At 42.9% G+C, this 17,466-nt stretch overlaps 1 protein-coding gene across 1 annotated transcript in view; it reads right to left on the bottom strand.

The window, feature by feature from the left end:
- Positions 1 to 8,853, bottom strand: part of CYP7B1 (cytochrome P450 family 7 subfamily B member 1) — a 188,547-nt gene extending 179,694 nt beyond the window's left edge. The window contains exon 1 of the mRNA XM_022595293.2: positions 8,558 to 8,853. Coding sequence (XP_022451001.2) covers positions 8,558 to 8,670 — 113 coding nt within the window. The 5' untranslated portion in view covers positions 8,671 to 8,853. The remainder of the gene's footprint in view (positions 1 to 8,557) is intronic.
- Positions 8,854 to 17,466: the final 8,613 nt, after the last annotated feature.

The following is a 17,466-nucleotide window of genomic DNA, read 5'->3' as shown; positions in this document are numbered from 1 at the left end:
AAGCAGGGATGCACCTCAATGCCTGCAGCCCACATCACATTTTCCAAAAGATTTTAAAGATGCACAGAGTTACATGGATACATAACAAACATTCAAACCTTACTTGTGAATTGATGGATAAGGAAGAGAGACATCAATGAATAGCTCATGGTACTCTGCGAACTTTGGGACCAAAAATTCTCCAATTATTATGTATTAGCATAGATACTGAGTATGTACAAATGTTTGCCTTCTATCCTTCTCCTCGTGGGCCACCAGCAAAGTGATTCCAGTCCCAGTCTTTTCTGCTCTCTGAAACTTCTTGCAAGAGGCTGTATAGTTTAATGCAAAGAGTACGGGGGATCCGGCTGTTGTGTTAGCTTTCTGTGGCCACTGTAACAAATTACCACAAATCTGTGGTTTAGACTATACTAATTTACTATCGGGTGGTTCTGTAGGCCAGTAGTCCAAAATGGCTCTCCCTAGGCTAAGATCAAGGTGTAAGCAGGGCGAGGTTTCTTTCTGGAGGCTCTAGAGGGGAATCTGTTTCCTTGTTTACCCAGCTTCGAGAGCCTGCCTGCGTTCTTTGGCCTTGGCACTCCTTAATCCATCTCCAGAGCCAGCAATAGTCAACTGACCTCCTCTCCTGCCTCCCTCTTCCAGGTTTAGCGTGTGATTACATTGGGCCCACCCAATAGCTTGGTATCATCCCCTGTTTTAAGGTTAGCTGATTAGCAACCTTCATTCCACTTTGCAGAGCGACTTATTCATAGGTTCTGGAGATTAAGTGTGAAAAACTTAATCTCCAGAATCGTCACTTTGAATGACACACAACTAAACAGCAAAGTCTGTGTTTTTCAAAACTTACCTGTTCCACTAATTACATAGTGGGAATACTCTCTATCTTCAGGAACTTTTTTTTAAAGTTACAAAATAAAATAGTGATGCAGCCTGAAATGTCTCAAATGGTAACAAGACCAATCCAAACTCCGCAGCTTAGTAAAGGTAAGTGTAGCACCCTGCAGTAATTGATCAGTCATTTAATCAAGAGTCACAAATGTGCCTGGAGATGTCCCTATCACCTCCTATGTAAAAACATAAAAATCCACCTGTTAAATCAGCATTTTTCTGAATAGATAATGACTTTGCTTTCAGCTGCCCACATCCTTATCCTACATTTTCTTATAAGAAAAAGGGAAGAAAGAAGAAAAACACCCACTAGTGATGACAACCTAGTTCCTCTCGCTTTCTAGGCAACGGTAACAATGTGAGGGACCTGGGGCACCAGGGGCCGCCCTGGGGAGTAATTAAGTGATTAGAAAGAAGAAAATTGACTTGTGTGATACCGTTATGTCAACAAACCAACATTTCAAAACAACGTGTTACCTACATAACCTTGACAATTCATAACTCAAAAAAAATCACTGATTGAATTTTTACATTGACTAAAATTCATCTTAAAAACATGTAAATCTTATTTCTTACCAATTACAGCATTTTGGAGGTGTGGGGATTTGTGTGTTGGGGGAGAAGGATGAAAGAGGGAAGGAAACTCATCCCACTTTTTTTCCCCCTAAACAGCAACTAAGAGAAAAGGATCTTTGGGAAGAACCAAGGAAGCCTAATTGTGCAAGCCAACTGTCTTTCAAGTGACTTCACACTTTACAAAACGTGTTCACGTTTCTCATGCACTTTGCTTCTCGTATCTACCTTGTATGGTCGCTGTTAATTCCATTTTCTATTAAGGAAGATGACTGGGAGAGATTATTCAGAGGTCACAGAATGTGGACCCTTTGAATCTCCGAAGGAGGGGGACTCTCTCTGATGTCATCCAGAAGATGTCATTTGTGAGGTGTCCTCTCCTGGGTTCAAATCATTTATTTATTTATTTATTTATTTATTTAACAACTTTATTGGAGTATAATTTCTTTACAGTATTGTGTTACTTTCTGCTGTATAACAAAGTGAATCAGCTATATGCATACGTATATTCCCATATGCCCTACCTCTTGCGTCTCCCTCCCACCCTCCTTATCCCACCCCTCTAGGTGGTCACAAAGCACTGAGCTGATCTCCCTGTGCTATGCAGCTGCTTCCCACTAACTATCTATTTTACATTAGACAGTGTATATATGTCAATGCCACTCTCTTACTTCATCCCAGCTTACCCTTCCCCCTCCTCGTGTCCTCAAGTCCATTCTCTACGACTGTGTCTTTATTTCTCTCCTGCCCCTAGGTTCATCAGAACCATTTTTTTTTAGATTCCATATATATGTGTTAGCATATGGTATTTGTTTTTCTCTTTCTGACTTACTTCTCTCTATGACAGACTCTAGGTCCATCCACCTCACTACAAATAACTCAATTTCGTTTCCTTTTATGGCTGAGTAATATTCCATTGTATATATGTGCCACATCTTCTTTATGCATTCATCTGTCCATGGACACTTAGGTTGCTTCTGTGTCCTGGCTATTGTAAATAGAGCTGCAATGAACATTTTGGTACATGACTCTTTTTGAATTATGGTTTTCTCAGGGTTTATGCCCAGTAGTGGGATTGCTGGGTCGTATGGTAGTTCGATTTTTAGTTTTTTAAGGAACCTCCATACTGCTCTCCACAGTGGCTGTATCAATTTACATTCCCACCAACAGTGCAAGAGGGTTCCCTTTTCTCCACACCCTCTCCAGCATTTATTGTTTGTAGATTTTTTGATGATGGCCATTCTGACTGGTGTGAGGTGATAACTCATTGTAGTTTTGATTTGCATTTCTCTAATGATGAGCATCCTTTCATGTGTTTGTTGACAATCTGTATGTCTTCTTTGAAGAAATGTCTATTTAGGTCTTCTGCCCATTTATGAATTGGGTTGTTTGTTTTTTTGATATTGAACTGCATGAGCTGCTTGTAAATTTTGGAGATTAATCCTTTGTCAGTTGCTTCATTTGCAAATATTTTCTCCCATTTTGACGGTTGTCTTTTTGTCTTATTTATGGTCTCCTTTGCTGTTATGCCCACCTCTTAATCCTTAATCCCTAACTTAAATATGCCACCTAACATGGCAAAAAGGACTTTGCCAATGTGACTGAATTAAGGAACTTGAGATGGGAAGCTTATCCTATATTATCTGGGTGGGTTCAATGTAGTCACTAAGGTCCTTATAAGAAAGAGGCAAGGGCTTCCCTGGTGGTGCAGTGGTTGAGAATCTGCCTGCTAATGCAGGGGACATGGGTTCAAGCCCTGGTCTGGGAGGATCCCACATGCCGCGGAGCAACTAGGCCCATGAGCCACAACTACAGCGCCTGAGTGTCTGGAGCCTGTACTCTGCAACAAGAGAGGCCGTGACAGTGAGAGGCCTGTGCACCGCGATGAAGAGGGGTCCCCGCTCGCCACAACTAGAGAAAGCCCTTGCACAGAAACAAAGACCCAACACAGCAAAAATAAATAAAATAAATTAATAAACTCCTACCCCCAACATCTTCTTTAAAAAAAAAAGAAAGAGGAGTGTAAGAGTCTGAAACAGAGATTGGAGTTCTGGTGACCTCAAGAAGCTGGAAGAGGCAAGAAAATGGATTCTCTCCTGGATCCACCAAAAGGAATGCAACCCTATCAACACCTTAACTGAAGCCAGTAAGGCCCATTTCAGACTTCTCATATCCCGAGCTGTAAGATTAAAAAATGTGTGCTATTGTCCTTTCCCCATGATACCTTCTGTAAACACTTTCCCCTATTCATTATAAACTTTTAATTCTGTTTTAAGTGTGCTCTTCAGGAAGCATAATATTTAGTGCCAATTTTTATTTCATTTATTTAAAATAATTTAACTATTTTATATTTATTTTCTATTGTTTTGGTAGGGCTGATTTTTGTCCTTTTTACAGGGGATGGGGAGGTAGGGAAAGAATAGTAGAGATGTGTTTGTTTTCAACTCTGCCTTGTTACAGACTCTGCTTTTATATGATGTTGTCTTCTAAAATAAATTGGAAAGTATGTATCTGTATTTAAGTCTATTATTAGTAAACAGTGATTTTTTAAAAACATGTATCTAACTATTGGACAAAAACATATTTCATATTTTATATATATCCACATATATATATCATATATATATCATGACTTTCTGGAAATGAACTGGGTTTCCTAGCACCACCGAAATCTTATCTTCTAAGTTAGAATCCTATTACTACACTGACCCCGAATGCTGGTTCTTCTAAAAAGAAAAAATGATTAAAAACATTTTAAAAGAATTTATCAAAGTTTTATTTTAAATGTATCATTCTTTGTGTCTTATGAAAGAAATACGTATGTATTATGACAATTTAAAAATATAAGCATGAAAAAGGAAATAATAATCATTTCACAAAAAAGATATCACCTAGATATAATCACTGTTAGAAGTCTGGGTTTGGGTTCCAGTAACAGTGAGGTAGCTTGAAATAACCTAACATTTTCACAGATAGCAAAAGACAAAACAAACAAACAAAAAATGATTTAAATGCACTGAAGAACAAGTAAAAGAAGGCAGATACTGAAGGGGAGTCAACCCTTAAAGAACAGACCCATAATGAATTAAGTCCAGGGTAGACAGCATTTCCTCTGACCCGTCTGCAAGGGGGAGAGCCAGCTGGAACTCAAGCAAAAAGCTACAATATTACTGACTGAGGTGTCAGAGTTTGGGATACTGAAGTGGCTGGAAGTCAAGAAGAGAAACCTAGAAAAACATGCATATAGACACCCTTCAAATTGTTGGCCAAACCTGGAAGTGTGCATCTGTGGAGGAGACTTCAAAGAGCCCCGTGGAAAGCATCAGCTGTAATATTCAAAGAACTGAGCAGAGATTCCTGCTGCTGCCCACTGCTGGGGAGACAGGAGTTTAGGGTTTGAATCCCATCAAAGAAAAGAAGCTTGGTAAATATCTTGAGCTTTCCATAGACTCATCTTTATAAAGGATAAAACTAAGCTTCCCCCAAGTTCAAGAGAATCGGCCAGAAATACATCTGCACACTAAAACAAAATGCAACACTCTTCAGGGGAAGACAATAAAATTCAGAATCTAGAAAGATAGGGCTTATAAACTAACAGACTGGCCACATCAGACATAGGTGAAAATAGCGAGCAACTAGAACTCTCATATAGTATGTGCTGGTGGAAGTGTTACAAAAGTACAATTACATTGGAAAAATGGCATTTTCCAAAATGGGTGTGAGTATAAGTCTTTACCCTATGATCCATCAACCTTCTCATAGGTTTCAGGATTTTAACCCAAGAAGGAACTAAATATATGTCCACAAAGAGTCTTGTAAAAGAATGTCTACATATGCTTTATTTGTAATGGTCCCGGACTGGAAATAACTAAAAGTCCATTAAAAGGACAATAGATGACCAGCTTGTAGTAAACACATATACACACACATACACAGTAAAGGTAGTATATATATATATATATATATATATATATATATATATATATAGTACATATATACATGTATATACTACAGTTTATATATAGAGAGAACATAAACTACTCTGCAATGAAACAGAATGAATGAATTACTGATATATGCAACAACATGGGTGAATCTCAAAATCATTTTGTTGACAGAAGAAAGCCATACACAAAAGAAGATACTGCATAATCCCATTTATAAGAAGTTCAAGAACAGGCAAAACTAAATCAGAGCTCAGGGGTGGGGACTAACTAGAAAGAGGTGTGAGAAAATATTCTATTTCTTGACTGGGGTGACAGTTACACGGGTGTCTACATGTATGAAAACTAATCGAACGGTACGTTTGAAATCTACACATTTCACTGTATGTAAATTTGCTCCCCCCCCCTCAAATGTCTGTGGTATATCCTTGCAGCCTTTTATATTTTTAAGAAAGATAAACACAACCCCTGACATCGAGGTGCCTGCTTGGCACTCCTAGTGCGGACAAAAAGTGTTGCCTGCCATTCCAGTAAACAAAATGTTGCCTAGCCACCAGCCACTGTAGCCACCCCTGGCCGTGTGGGGCACTCTGGGGGGAATTCAGGATGGAGAAAAACAGGATGCTGGCCCCAGATAGTGAAGATACATATGGAAGAAATCATTTCTATGAGCCTGGACTCTTGCACCTTCCCATACGTAGAAAAGCACTAAAATCGTTAACTTGAAATGTCTGTTTTTTTGTGATCAGCAGTAATCTTTTGATGTTCAACTGTATGATTTTTTTTTTTTTTCCAGCAAAAACTCCTATATATCCTGGCGCCTCCCTTGCCTCTTCGGAACAGTTCCTCAGAGCTACCTGAGAGGCTGTCTCCTGGGCTATATAGTCTTCAGTAAGGTTCCGGGATACAACATAACTCACAACTTTTAGGTTCTGTATTTCTCTTCAGTTGACAGCAGCTACCACACTTCGCTCTTCTGATGAACAGAAACAATTGCACAAACTTTAAGCCATTCTTAATAACAAACATTTAAGTGATCAAAGAAAGCCACTCTGTGACTATTATAAAGTCAAAAACGAGATCAATCCATAATCATGTCTAAATACTGACAAAAATCATGAATACTAAGTCAATAAAATGACCAAACATCCCCCAAACCTTACTAATTCTAGAGTCTGTTGCTTACTTACTAATTGCTGATTCAGCCTCAATGCATTCCTCTCGCCTCATAGAGGAGATTAAGGTCTCCAGTCATAGACCAGCCCCAGCTTTCTGAGAGTATCTTACCAACAAAGCAAAAGCTTGCTTCCTTGAACCTTCCCCCAAATCACATAACACAAACCCAAATGCCATAAATAGGTCCTTTCTACACTCTTTTACCCAGAATGAATGGCGTGTGTTCCTTCTAGTTGCCATAAGCAATAACTCAACTTGTTCCACTACAGGTGGAACACACCACTACACACCACTACAGGTGTGTTCCTAGCAGTCTTTGGCTAGAGATCATTGACACCATGTATACGAAGGGCGTTTTTAAATTTTTTTCACTTAATGTATCTTGAATATGGCTTTCTATGTCTTCATATAGTCTACATTATAGTTTTTTATGGCTACATAACTTTCTACTACTCGGATATGCTAGAATTTCTTTAAGCCAATATTTTTCAGAAATCTAGTTTTTTTTCCTAATGTTTCACTATTATAAGCAGCCCTGATGAGCACTGAGCTGGTGAAATCTTTAAGGACCTTCACAATTATTTCACCGGGAGCAATTCCTTTAAATAAAATTACTGGAATTACTGGCTCAAGAGATATGAAACAATACTACATTGCACTCTTGTCTGAATATAAAAGCTACTGTAGGACAGACGGCACTTCAATCCACTTCAAACAGGCTACCATGCCCATTAACTCTCAGCTTCACTCTTACCAATTCTGCATCTTGTCAACTCTGATGGTCCTTTGTCCTCAACACACTAAACTTCTCAGCAGCATCTGACACAGGTAACTCCCCCTACTTGTTTAAATATGTCCTTACCTAGCTTCTGGGACACGACATTCACTTGGTTTTCTTCCTGTGCCACTGGCCCCTCCTTCTCAGTCTCCTTTGGTGGTCCTTCTTCTTCTGCCAGACTCTTCAACAAGGAGAGTGGCCCGGGCCCCCTACTTTTCCATCAAACTTTTTCACAAAGTGACCAATCTACACTCATGATTTTATGTTCCATTTTCATATTTGTGAATTTCATAATTAAATATCCTCCCCGGACCTTGCCACTGAGCACCAGAAACACAGACTTCACTACTTATCTAACACGTCCCTCCAAACCTCCCCTACCTCAGGGAATGACACCACACTCCACCCAGATGATCAGACAAAAACAAAAAACAAGGGAGGAAAAAAAAAAAAAAAAAGCTATGAAGAAGAACCTGATAGTATGAAAAGTGACCCGGTTAGAAAAGACAAAGAGTGATTTCAAAGTGAGTGCTTTTATGTTGAACTTCTCTTGTTTCTCCTTCCACATTTCAAATCAGATAATGAAGTGACACACTTCTGGGTTTTGGTGTTAATATGTTGTTTATTCTGTTCTAATGAAAATAACGGAGTAAATGTATAAAATACACATTATAAGTTCATTAAGTCCTCACAAAAATCCCATGAGGTGCTATTAGTTCGTTTTTCCAGATGCGGACCAGTGGTAAACTGAGGCACTGACAGGCACCCAGAGGTACTGCTCATACCTTACACTGGCATTTTCCTAAAACATTTCACTTTTAGTGGAATGAAAAGAAAGAAAATTCCGTTCCTGAAATACTCTATGAATGCTAGGCCACAAAGGATCAACTCACTGTAACAAGGTACCAAAGTGTGTCTGGAAGCCATGCGTGATGCATAATGTATAATGCAAACCTAGGGCAGACTACAACCGAGGCCGGAGCAGCAAATCGAATTGGTCCCCACGCTTGCATACGTGTGCGTGTGCCTGGGAAAGAGGCAGACGAAGCCTTTGTCTTACACACGACCCCCAGAGACGCCGGCGCCCGCAGTCATGGAAGGGGCTTCCTGGACCATCTGGGTCGCGCGCGGTCGCGGGGCCCAGGACGCATGCGTGACCCAGGCGCGAGGCTGCTCGGCCGGGCGGCTGGGCGCTTACCTGGTGCGCCGGGCGTACAGATACAGTACGAGCAGCAGCAGGGCCGCAGCGAGGACCAGGCCCGGGGGGCTGAGAGGCCGCGGCAGCCACGGCTCCGGCGAGAAGCTGCCCATGCCCGCGGCCACGTCTTTCGCCGTCCGGATCGCGCGCGGCCGCGGGGGGCGGCCCGGCGTGTCTCTCCGAGCTGCGCGGCCGGCGAATCTGCAGCCGGCAGAGGGTCCCGGGAGGCTGGCCTGGCGAGGCGCCGCCTGAAATGTCACCGAGGGCCCCCGGGCCCGAGTCTCAAAGTTCCCGGACTCCCCTCCCCCGGCCCACCCCCTCCCCCCCCCCAACCCCTGCGCACCGCCCCGCTCGGCCACCGCCTCCCGCCTGGCCGCCTCTGGAAAACTGCGCGCCGCCCACCCCCGCCCCCCGCCCCCGGGGCAGGAAGAAGGGCTAGAGAAGAGGGGGAAAGGGGCTAGGATTTCCCGAGCTCGAGCCGCTGAAGGCCTGAGGGAAGGGGATTTCAGTTCGGAGTTGGAAATGAGTCGTTCGGGTGCGTCATCCCCTCGCCCGCGCCCCGCGACCGCGCTGGCCCTCCAAGAGGGTTGGGACTGTGCCCGCTGCGCCCTGGCCCCGGCGACCTCTTCGGCAGCCCCTTCCTCCCCGCCCCCAGCCGGCGGGCTGCCCGCGCGCCCGCGCTGCCCTTCGCGCGCGCCCGCGCCTGCTGGGCGCCCCTTCCACGCCGCGCTTCCCTGCTCGCCCCCGCGCCTGCTGGGCGCCGAGGCCAGTCCCAGAGGCCGGCAAGACAGGGACCAGAGCTGGGCCGGGACCCTCCGGGAGTCCCCATGGGACACACCATCCAGGAAGAGAGAAGACAGAGGAAACGAGCTATTGCAAAACGACGCTAAGGTACTACGACATAAGTGGTACAAGCCCCGCAGGTTGTCCTTAGAAAGGATGAGGGAGAAACTTTGAAAATGTCTTTTCCTGAGTAATGACCATTCACATTACTTCGCACGTGTGTATTTACTCTCCACACCAAACTTGGAACGTAAGTTTAGCAATGTATTAGAGAACATATAATGAGGCTCAGGTTAAGGTAACTTACCCTGGTCCCTCGGTTGATAAGTAATTAAAAAACATTCTAGGGCTTCCCTGGTGGCGCAGTGGTTGAGAGTCCGCCTGCCGATGCAGGGGACACGGGTTCGTGCCCCGGTCCGGGAGGACCCCGCATGCCGCTGAGCGGCTGGGCCCGTGAGCCATGGCCGCTGAGCCTGCGCGTCTGGGAGCCTGTGTTATGCAACCTGAGAGGCCCACGTACGACAAAAAGAAACAAAAAAAAACCAAAAACCATTCTAACCAAGGCTATTCCAGTGCCACTGTGTTCTTTCCTTTATGCAAGATTTTATTTGCGCAGTTCTCAAGACTATTAACAGCAGCTTCACAACTGGTCTCCGTACCTCCGACCTTTGAGTTTTCCAGCCCATCCTCTCCATTGCCACGTCCCTAAAGCACAGACCTATCCAGCTTTGACCCTGTTCGAAACTCTTACTGGTTGCCTTTGTGATAAAGATAAATCTTCATCCTGCAATGAGAAGCCTCCACAATTTGTCTCCATCCCATGGCTAGGACAGTTCCATATACAAGAAAGCTTGAGCCACAGTATCCCTCACAATCAGCCCTTTCACACCTTGGCTTATGACATTCTCTCTGCCTGAAAAAGTTTCCTCTCTCCCCTAAATACTAAAATTCTACCTGTCAATGCCCAGTTCAAATACCACTTCCTTCTAGAAATTATTCCTTACTCTTGTAATTAATCTCTCCCTCCTCTGTACTTTTAACACTGTCTCTGCTTTTCACTCCATCACATTTTCCCTCTCTATCTGAGTTATTTCTGTCTATGTCTGTCTGGCCTGCTATAGAAGGTGAGAATCATGTCTTAGACAACTTTGTCTGCAACCACTCTCCACCTCCTGTCGCCCTGGCCCCCGACCCTGGAGTTGAGGTACTGTAGTTGGAAGTACTTTGCATGTGCCTGGCCCTTGGTCCATGCTCCAGAACTGAATTACTGCTGTGTTGCTGTCCTTGGCCTTAAAGCTGTGAATGGCTGGGCAAGCATGAGAATTCTAATGTTTATGAGTTTCTTCATCTGACTTTTATTCCAGGGTTTTCTACTGCCTTTCCTTTCTCCTGTCATAGATTCAGTTTTCCAGGAAATCAGGGTACAGTGAGCCAACAGCTATTCTGTCTCCTCCAAGAAAAAGCAAATTGGTTTCCATCACTACCTGGCCAGCAGAGCCAGCATGCAGGATGGTATCCATGCCGTGCCTTTCTGTACCCACTGCAAAAAGCGCCTCTCACTAATTTTCACGAGAATCCTCAACTTTTATACTTTAGTTTTCCATTTGATCTCCTGGATGACTCTTCTCTTTGAAAATAGAGGTTAAAATGTTCAGCATTAATCAATTTGTTGAACATTTACCATGTGCCAAGCACCATGCTAAACATTTTATTTTATAACATTAATAACAGAAAACACCTGCAGTTAATCACAGTGTCTTATGTAGGTGGAAGGAAGAATACTACACTGTCACCTACTAGATTTGGTTAGCGACTGTGTCATCTCCCTATGGCATCTGTATAGTATCTTCCTTAGAATGCTTTATGGTATTCACTTAATAAATTTTGAATATATGTTTCTTTTGTGTTTTCCACTTCTGCTAAAAGGGGGCTCCATACTGTAAACTGACCTGGTTGAAATAAAATCTAAAGACCTCTTTTATTCCTCTTTTGCTTCTGTAGCCCAGTATCAGCATCATGATATTCAATCCAGTTCAATTTATTTTACCTCCAAAACGTGCCTTTATTTCCATCACTTCTCTGACAGAGATGACTAGTTGACCCTCCATGTCTGCTTCCCCCTCCTTCTCAGTAACAGGCCTCGATTTTTAACTGAGCACATGGCTGTCCATTATAAAGACTGCTTTCCCAGCCTTCCTTGTAGTTAGAAGTGACCATGCAACTGAATTCTCACCAGTAGGCTAAGTTTAAGGTGTTACTTCAGGGAAGTGGCCTAAACAGGAATGGTCGGGACCTTTGCTTCCTTCCTCTTTTCTGCTGTTTAGAATATAGACGCTATGCCTGGAACGCAAGCAACCATCGGAGCACATATAAGTATGTCCCAAATATTGCATTGAGTATTATTTGCTGTTTATACGAAATTCAAATTTATCTTGGGATTCTATATTTTTTTTTGGTTAAATCTGGTAACTCTCGTTTAATTTCAACACAGGGGTTCATAAGGCATACAGGTAAGGCAACTAAATTCTAGCTGCCCAATGGTCCCCTCCAGAAATCAGCCACAAATATTTCTTTCAACACTGGCTACCAATGTTAGTATCTTATGTACCTTGGCTACACGAATTAGACCAGGGTTAACAGTTCAGATCTAAAAGAGTCATGGGGTGGCCTTTATACTTTGAGGTATCCAGATGTGGAAATGTGTTCAGTACAGATAGCAACTGGCCTAATCATCTTTCTTCAGAAAATATTGGTTGTGAGACACACGGAGAGAGAAAAATACAAGCAAAAACAGAAGTAGGACCAGAGGGAGTAAAGGGAGAGCGTGATATACTGGAGTCTCTAAAGGAAGAGTTAGGAAAGTCTAGGTGACAGGTCACACTCCAAAGCCTTCCCCTTCAGCCCAGCTGACCCTCATCTACCAGGTGGTCTAAGCTGTCAGCCTCTTTCTTTGTTCTCGTTCTAGTCTATGATTAGGGCTTGAATTCTGTCCCTGTTGCCCTTGAGGCCTTCTCTTTTGAATCTAAAGAGCATGTTTGGAAGTCACCAAAATTTGAAAAATGACTATTTCCCTGCATTTCAACATCTGTGTCCTATGTCCTAATTCTCCTGCTCTGACTCTGTCGTTTTTTTCTTTTTCTTTCTTTTTTTTTTTTTGACCGCTTGGCTGTGGGATCTTAGTTCCCCAGCCAGGTATTAAACCCAGGCCCTAAAACAGTGAAAGCATAGAGTCCTAACCCCTGGACCGCCAGGAGATGTCCAGTCGTGCTCTGACTTTGAAAATACGAATACACTGGATTGAGACCTCCAAGTCCACCTATTTTGTCAGTAACTTCTTTTAAGTGCAAATTGTGTCCATGGCACTATGTCTGGACTGCTGGAGCTATAAAAGTGAATGAGATGGCTCTTCCTTCAAAGAGATGGACCTAAAAGGACTAAAAGTGTTGACATTGGAAAGGAGAAAGAAAAGAGGCTAGTCCACATGAGATTGTGGGGTGAAAATGAAGGGATTTAAGAACATGCACCAATATGGCCACAATCTTGTGAGCTCCTGGGAAGCAAAAAATGTGCTGGGGAAAGGGCATCTTGTAGGCTTTAGTTATTGGGAAACATTTGAAAGTCCCACTGTGGAAATTGTCAAAGAGGAATTTTACACATTTTTTTTCTAATATTGGGAATTTCCTAAAAGCAGGTTTGAGTATTCAAGCCTGAAATATCCCATAACCTTTTGACATAAAATGTAGATTGGGTTCGAATCAGAACTTTAACTGAAAAGAATGACAGCTGTTGTTCTCCCCTTGCTCGTGAGCTCTGTCTTAACTAACTTTGACTTCCTATCCCCTTCTGTTAGAATTAAGACCACTTCTGGGCAAAATTGTGAAGCAGAGGAAGGGAAGAAAACTGAAAAGGATGGAGAGGACCTGCCATGGGCCAGGTACTGCTTCATGTTTTACACACACATTTTATTTAATCTTCAGAACCTACCTCTGATGTAGGCATTACTAGTCCTTTAGACATAAAGAAAACCAAGACTCAAAGAATTTCAGGGCACCCGTGATTATTCAGCTTGTACATTCCACTGTGCATTCATCCCTCCTTCCACAGTACCATCTTGCCTTCCTTAGATCTTTCTTTCGCTAACCCCTTACCACATCTGTTCAATCACTCTGGCCTCCATTTTTAGGGATCCTCTCTTTACCTTGAGCTGCCCATAACCGAGGCACCCCATGGAGACAGTTGGGCCTCTGCTTTATACCCTGGCCTACCTCAGAGCTACCTCACTAGCTCGGAGGCTAGTCTTGGCTTTCCCATCTGAAAAATGTTATAAGACTACTTTCCCTATAGGTTTATGAGGATGAAATTGTGAACAGTAAATATATGACAGTCAAAATGCCTGGGGCTTCTCCCTTTTTTTGCATTTGAGCACCTTCTGCTCCTTTGGCAGAGGGTATAAATAGAAATGAGTTTATCAGACAAGCTCGGCCCAACTAAGGTGTTAGCCTGTTGATGTATTACTTGTACCCAATTAAAATGTAAAATGTGCCATTTCTTGCTTGATCAAGGTAGCTATTCTGGTTGTAGCTAAGATAGCAATGATGGTAAATATATATATATATCCTGAAACCTGAGACCTGCTGTTAGCATTGTTTAATCGGCACATAGTGAATACTGAGGCACCTTAGACGCTGGCCCTGAACCTGACCAAAAATATCTTAAATCACAAATTCTTCCTCTTATTCTGTCTTTCTTTAAAATGTAAACAATGCACTTCTTTTCTCTTTAGTTTCCCTTTCTCCTAAAAAGCCAATTTATAAGTGTTGTCCTAGCACTCAACTTACACATACAGACATGGCAGGCAGGAATGCTTATTCGATAAAATGCTGTTGAATGAACAGAGTGACCCAACAATAGAGAGTGTTGTTACATTTAACTCTTTTTCTTAATAAAGTACAATTTTAGGTAAGGCCTGAATATAATTATTTTGAAGCAGCTTTAAAAATGGTGGAACAGATGGCTCTGATTATCTCCAAGAGGAAGGAAAAGATTCAAGAGTTTTGTCATTTCTTGTTTAATAGTCTTGGCATTACTTATACATACTTGAGTTTTGAATACACTGGCTTATAAATTCACAATCCCATGCTAACCCTTAGTTCATACTCATGATCTGACCCTACTTCCCATGCCAAGATTTGAGACTCTCCATCTCTGTTTCTGATTCACTGGCTTTTCCAACATTTCATTTCCTGATTAGCCACTGAACCCAGATTTCTGAGGACAGAAAGCACAAGGATCCCCACAAACTTATCCCCCAGCTATCTCTGTTCACTAAGGGAGAATTTTAGACTCAAAAACTTCTTTTGGGGGTGGGGGTGGAAGGTTTGGGCCAGGCTGGTTCCTGGAGAAGCAACAAAAGCCCTGGTCTGGAATAAAATCTACCCACCAGGTTCTGCTGTTTCTGCCTGTTACAGGAGAGGTTTTGGAAAACAGACTCAGAGAGAGACAGACCAGCGCAGGACTACATTAGGACAGAGTCTCAGGATCAACACCAGGGGTTGAAACTGACAGAGGGAAGTATTGGGTTGGGGTGCAGTCTCATCCAAAGACTCGGCCCATGAGGATATTGAGAACCCAGGCGGCCCTTTAGAATTACCCCGAGATGGGGTGAAGGTCCAGGCTTTCAGATCTCAATATCAACATGCCTTTGGTTGTGGACTGCCCTCAGGATAATGGAAAGCTGAGGGTGACCTTGGAGAGCAACTCTTCTTTAGCTGAAGGCAATTCCTGGAGCAGCTGGTGACACTCCCAGAAGCGGAGCGCATAGGTTCTCCCATCCTGACAGAATCTGAGCGACACAACACAGTGACCACTAAATACACAGTGTCCACCACATACACAGTGTCCACCACGTACACAGTGTCCACCACGTACACAATGACCACTACATACACAGTGTCCACTACATACACAGTGTCCACCACATACACAGTGTCCACCACGTACACAGTGACCACTACATACACAGTGTCCACCACATACACAGTGTCCACCACATACAGTGTCCACCACGTACACACTGACCACTACATACACAGTGTCCACCACATACACAGTGTCCACCACGTACACAGTGTCCACCACATACAGTGTCCACCACGTACACACTGACCACTACATACACAGTGTCCACCACATACACAGTGTCCACCACGTACACAGTGTCCACCACGTACACAATGACCACTACATACACAGTGTCCACCACATACACAGTGTCCACCACGTACACAGTGTCCACCACGCACACACTGACCACTACATACACAATGACCACTACATACACAGTGTCCACTACATACGCAGTGTCCACCACGTACACAGTGTCCACCACGTACACACTGACCACTACATACACAGTGTCCACTACATACACAGTGTCCACCACATACACAGTGTCCACCACGTACACAGTGTCCACCACGTACACAATGACCACTACATACACAGTGTCCACTACATACACAGTGTCCACCACATACAGTGTCCACCACGTACACACTGACCACTACATACACAGTGTCCACCACATACGCAGCGACCACTATGTACACAGTGTCCACTATGTACGCAGTGACAACTACATATGCATAGTGTCCACTATGTACGCAGTGACCACTACATAGTGTCGCTATGGTGCCACAGAAATGTATCAGGGCAGGTAGCGCATAGATGGTGATGAGTCTTGCATTCATTCATTTTGTAGTAGTTCTCTTTCTCACTAGCAGAACCGTAGTAACACTAGCCTCTCAGCTTCTGAGATACAGCAGTCATGTTTATTAAATGATTCTAATGTTAAAGAAAAAATTTTTAGACTACAGTACACCACCCTTATCTGCAGGGGATACCTTCCATGACCCCCAGTGGATGCTAAAAATGACAGATAGTACCAAACCCTATATTTGTTTTTTCCTGTACAGACATACCTGTGATAAAGTTTAATTTATAAAGTAGGCACCAGAAGAGATTAATAACAAATAACAAAATAGAACAATGATAATAATATACTGTAATAAAGGTTATGTGAAAGTGATCTCTCTCTCTCTCTCAAAAAAAAATCTTATTGTGCAAATTTAATGCCTTTTCCATCTTAACTAAGCACTTATCCTGCACCTTGGCCATAGCTTTTGCAGACGGAGGTGCGACAGCAAACCTAGCACCAATTTATTTTTCATTCTGCACAATTTCACAGACAGAAGATTTGTTCTTACCACAGATCTTAGCAACCTCAGCATACGATTTTTTTTCTTTCTTTATTAAGTGAAGAACTTTCACCTTTCACCCTTAAGACTTCTCTTTGGCATCTTGCCAGGATCACTACTCTTGCACTTTGGGGTCATCATGAAGTAACATAAGAGTTACTTGAACACAAGCACTGTGATACAGCACCAGTCCATCTGATAACCGAGAGGGCTACTAAGTGACTAACAGGCAGGTTACGCTGAACAAAGGGGCGGTTCACATCCCAGGTGGGATGGAGCGGATGGCGTTAGCTTTCATCACGCTACTCAGAATAATATGAACTTTAAAACGTATACATTGTTCATTTCTGGAATTTTCCATTTAATATTTTCAGACCACAGTGGACTGAGGGTAACTGAAACTTCATAAAGTGAAACCATGGGTAAGGGGGGGACTGGTGTGTTTATGAGTCAAAAATTTATTACAATATTGCAACAGGAAAGCCTCTAGGAGGTCAGTTCAAACATTTACCCTGATTAGAAACACTATAGAAAGAGAACGTCAGCTAACCACTGTTCAACTCCTGGCTGATAGGGGACAGTCGATGAGGGTGTTGACTCAAGTCCAAACCCATGAAATTTTATCAGAAAACCACTTAAGCATGTTTCAGGAATGCTAAGCTCTTTCCTTTCACTAGGCAAAATTTCTGCTGCAGACGAGGTTGGGGACAATTTTTGTTTTACATTAACTAGCTACATTTTGTTTATTCAGTCTATCACGGTGACCATTCCTTCACAGAGCCCCACCCCTCTTATCTGGCTGGTTGCAACCTGGATTCATGGGAAGTCCTTCAATACCCACACCTTTCTTTACAGACTAGAGAAGACGCC

The sequence above is a fragment of the Delphinapterus leucas genome, chromosome 17 (assembly GCF_059928025.1).
Source record: "Delphinapterus leucas isolate spDelLeu-1000000601 "Yukka" chromosome 17, BTC_Dleu_Yukka2, whole genome shotgun sequence".
Classification (NCBI taxonomy): domain Eukaryota; kingdom Metazoa; phylum Chordata; class Mammalia; order Artiodactyla; family Monodontidae; genus Delphinapterus; species Delphinapterus leucas.
The sequence above is the reverse complement of the archived record's forward strand: the minus strand, read 5'-3'. Positions and strand labels throughout refer to the sequence as shown.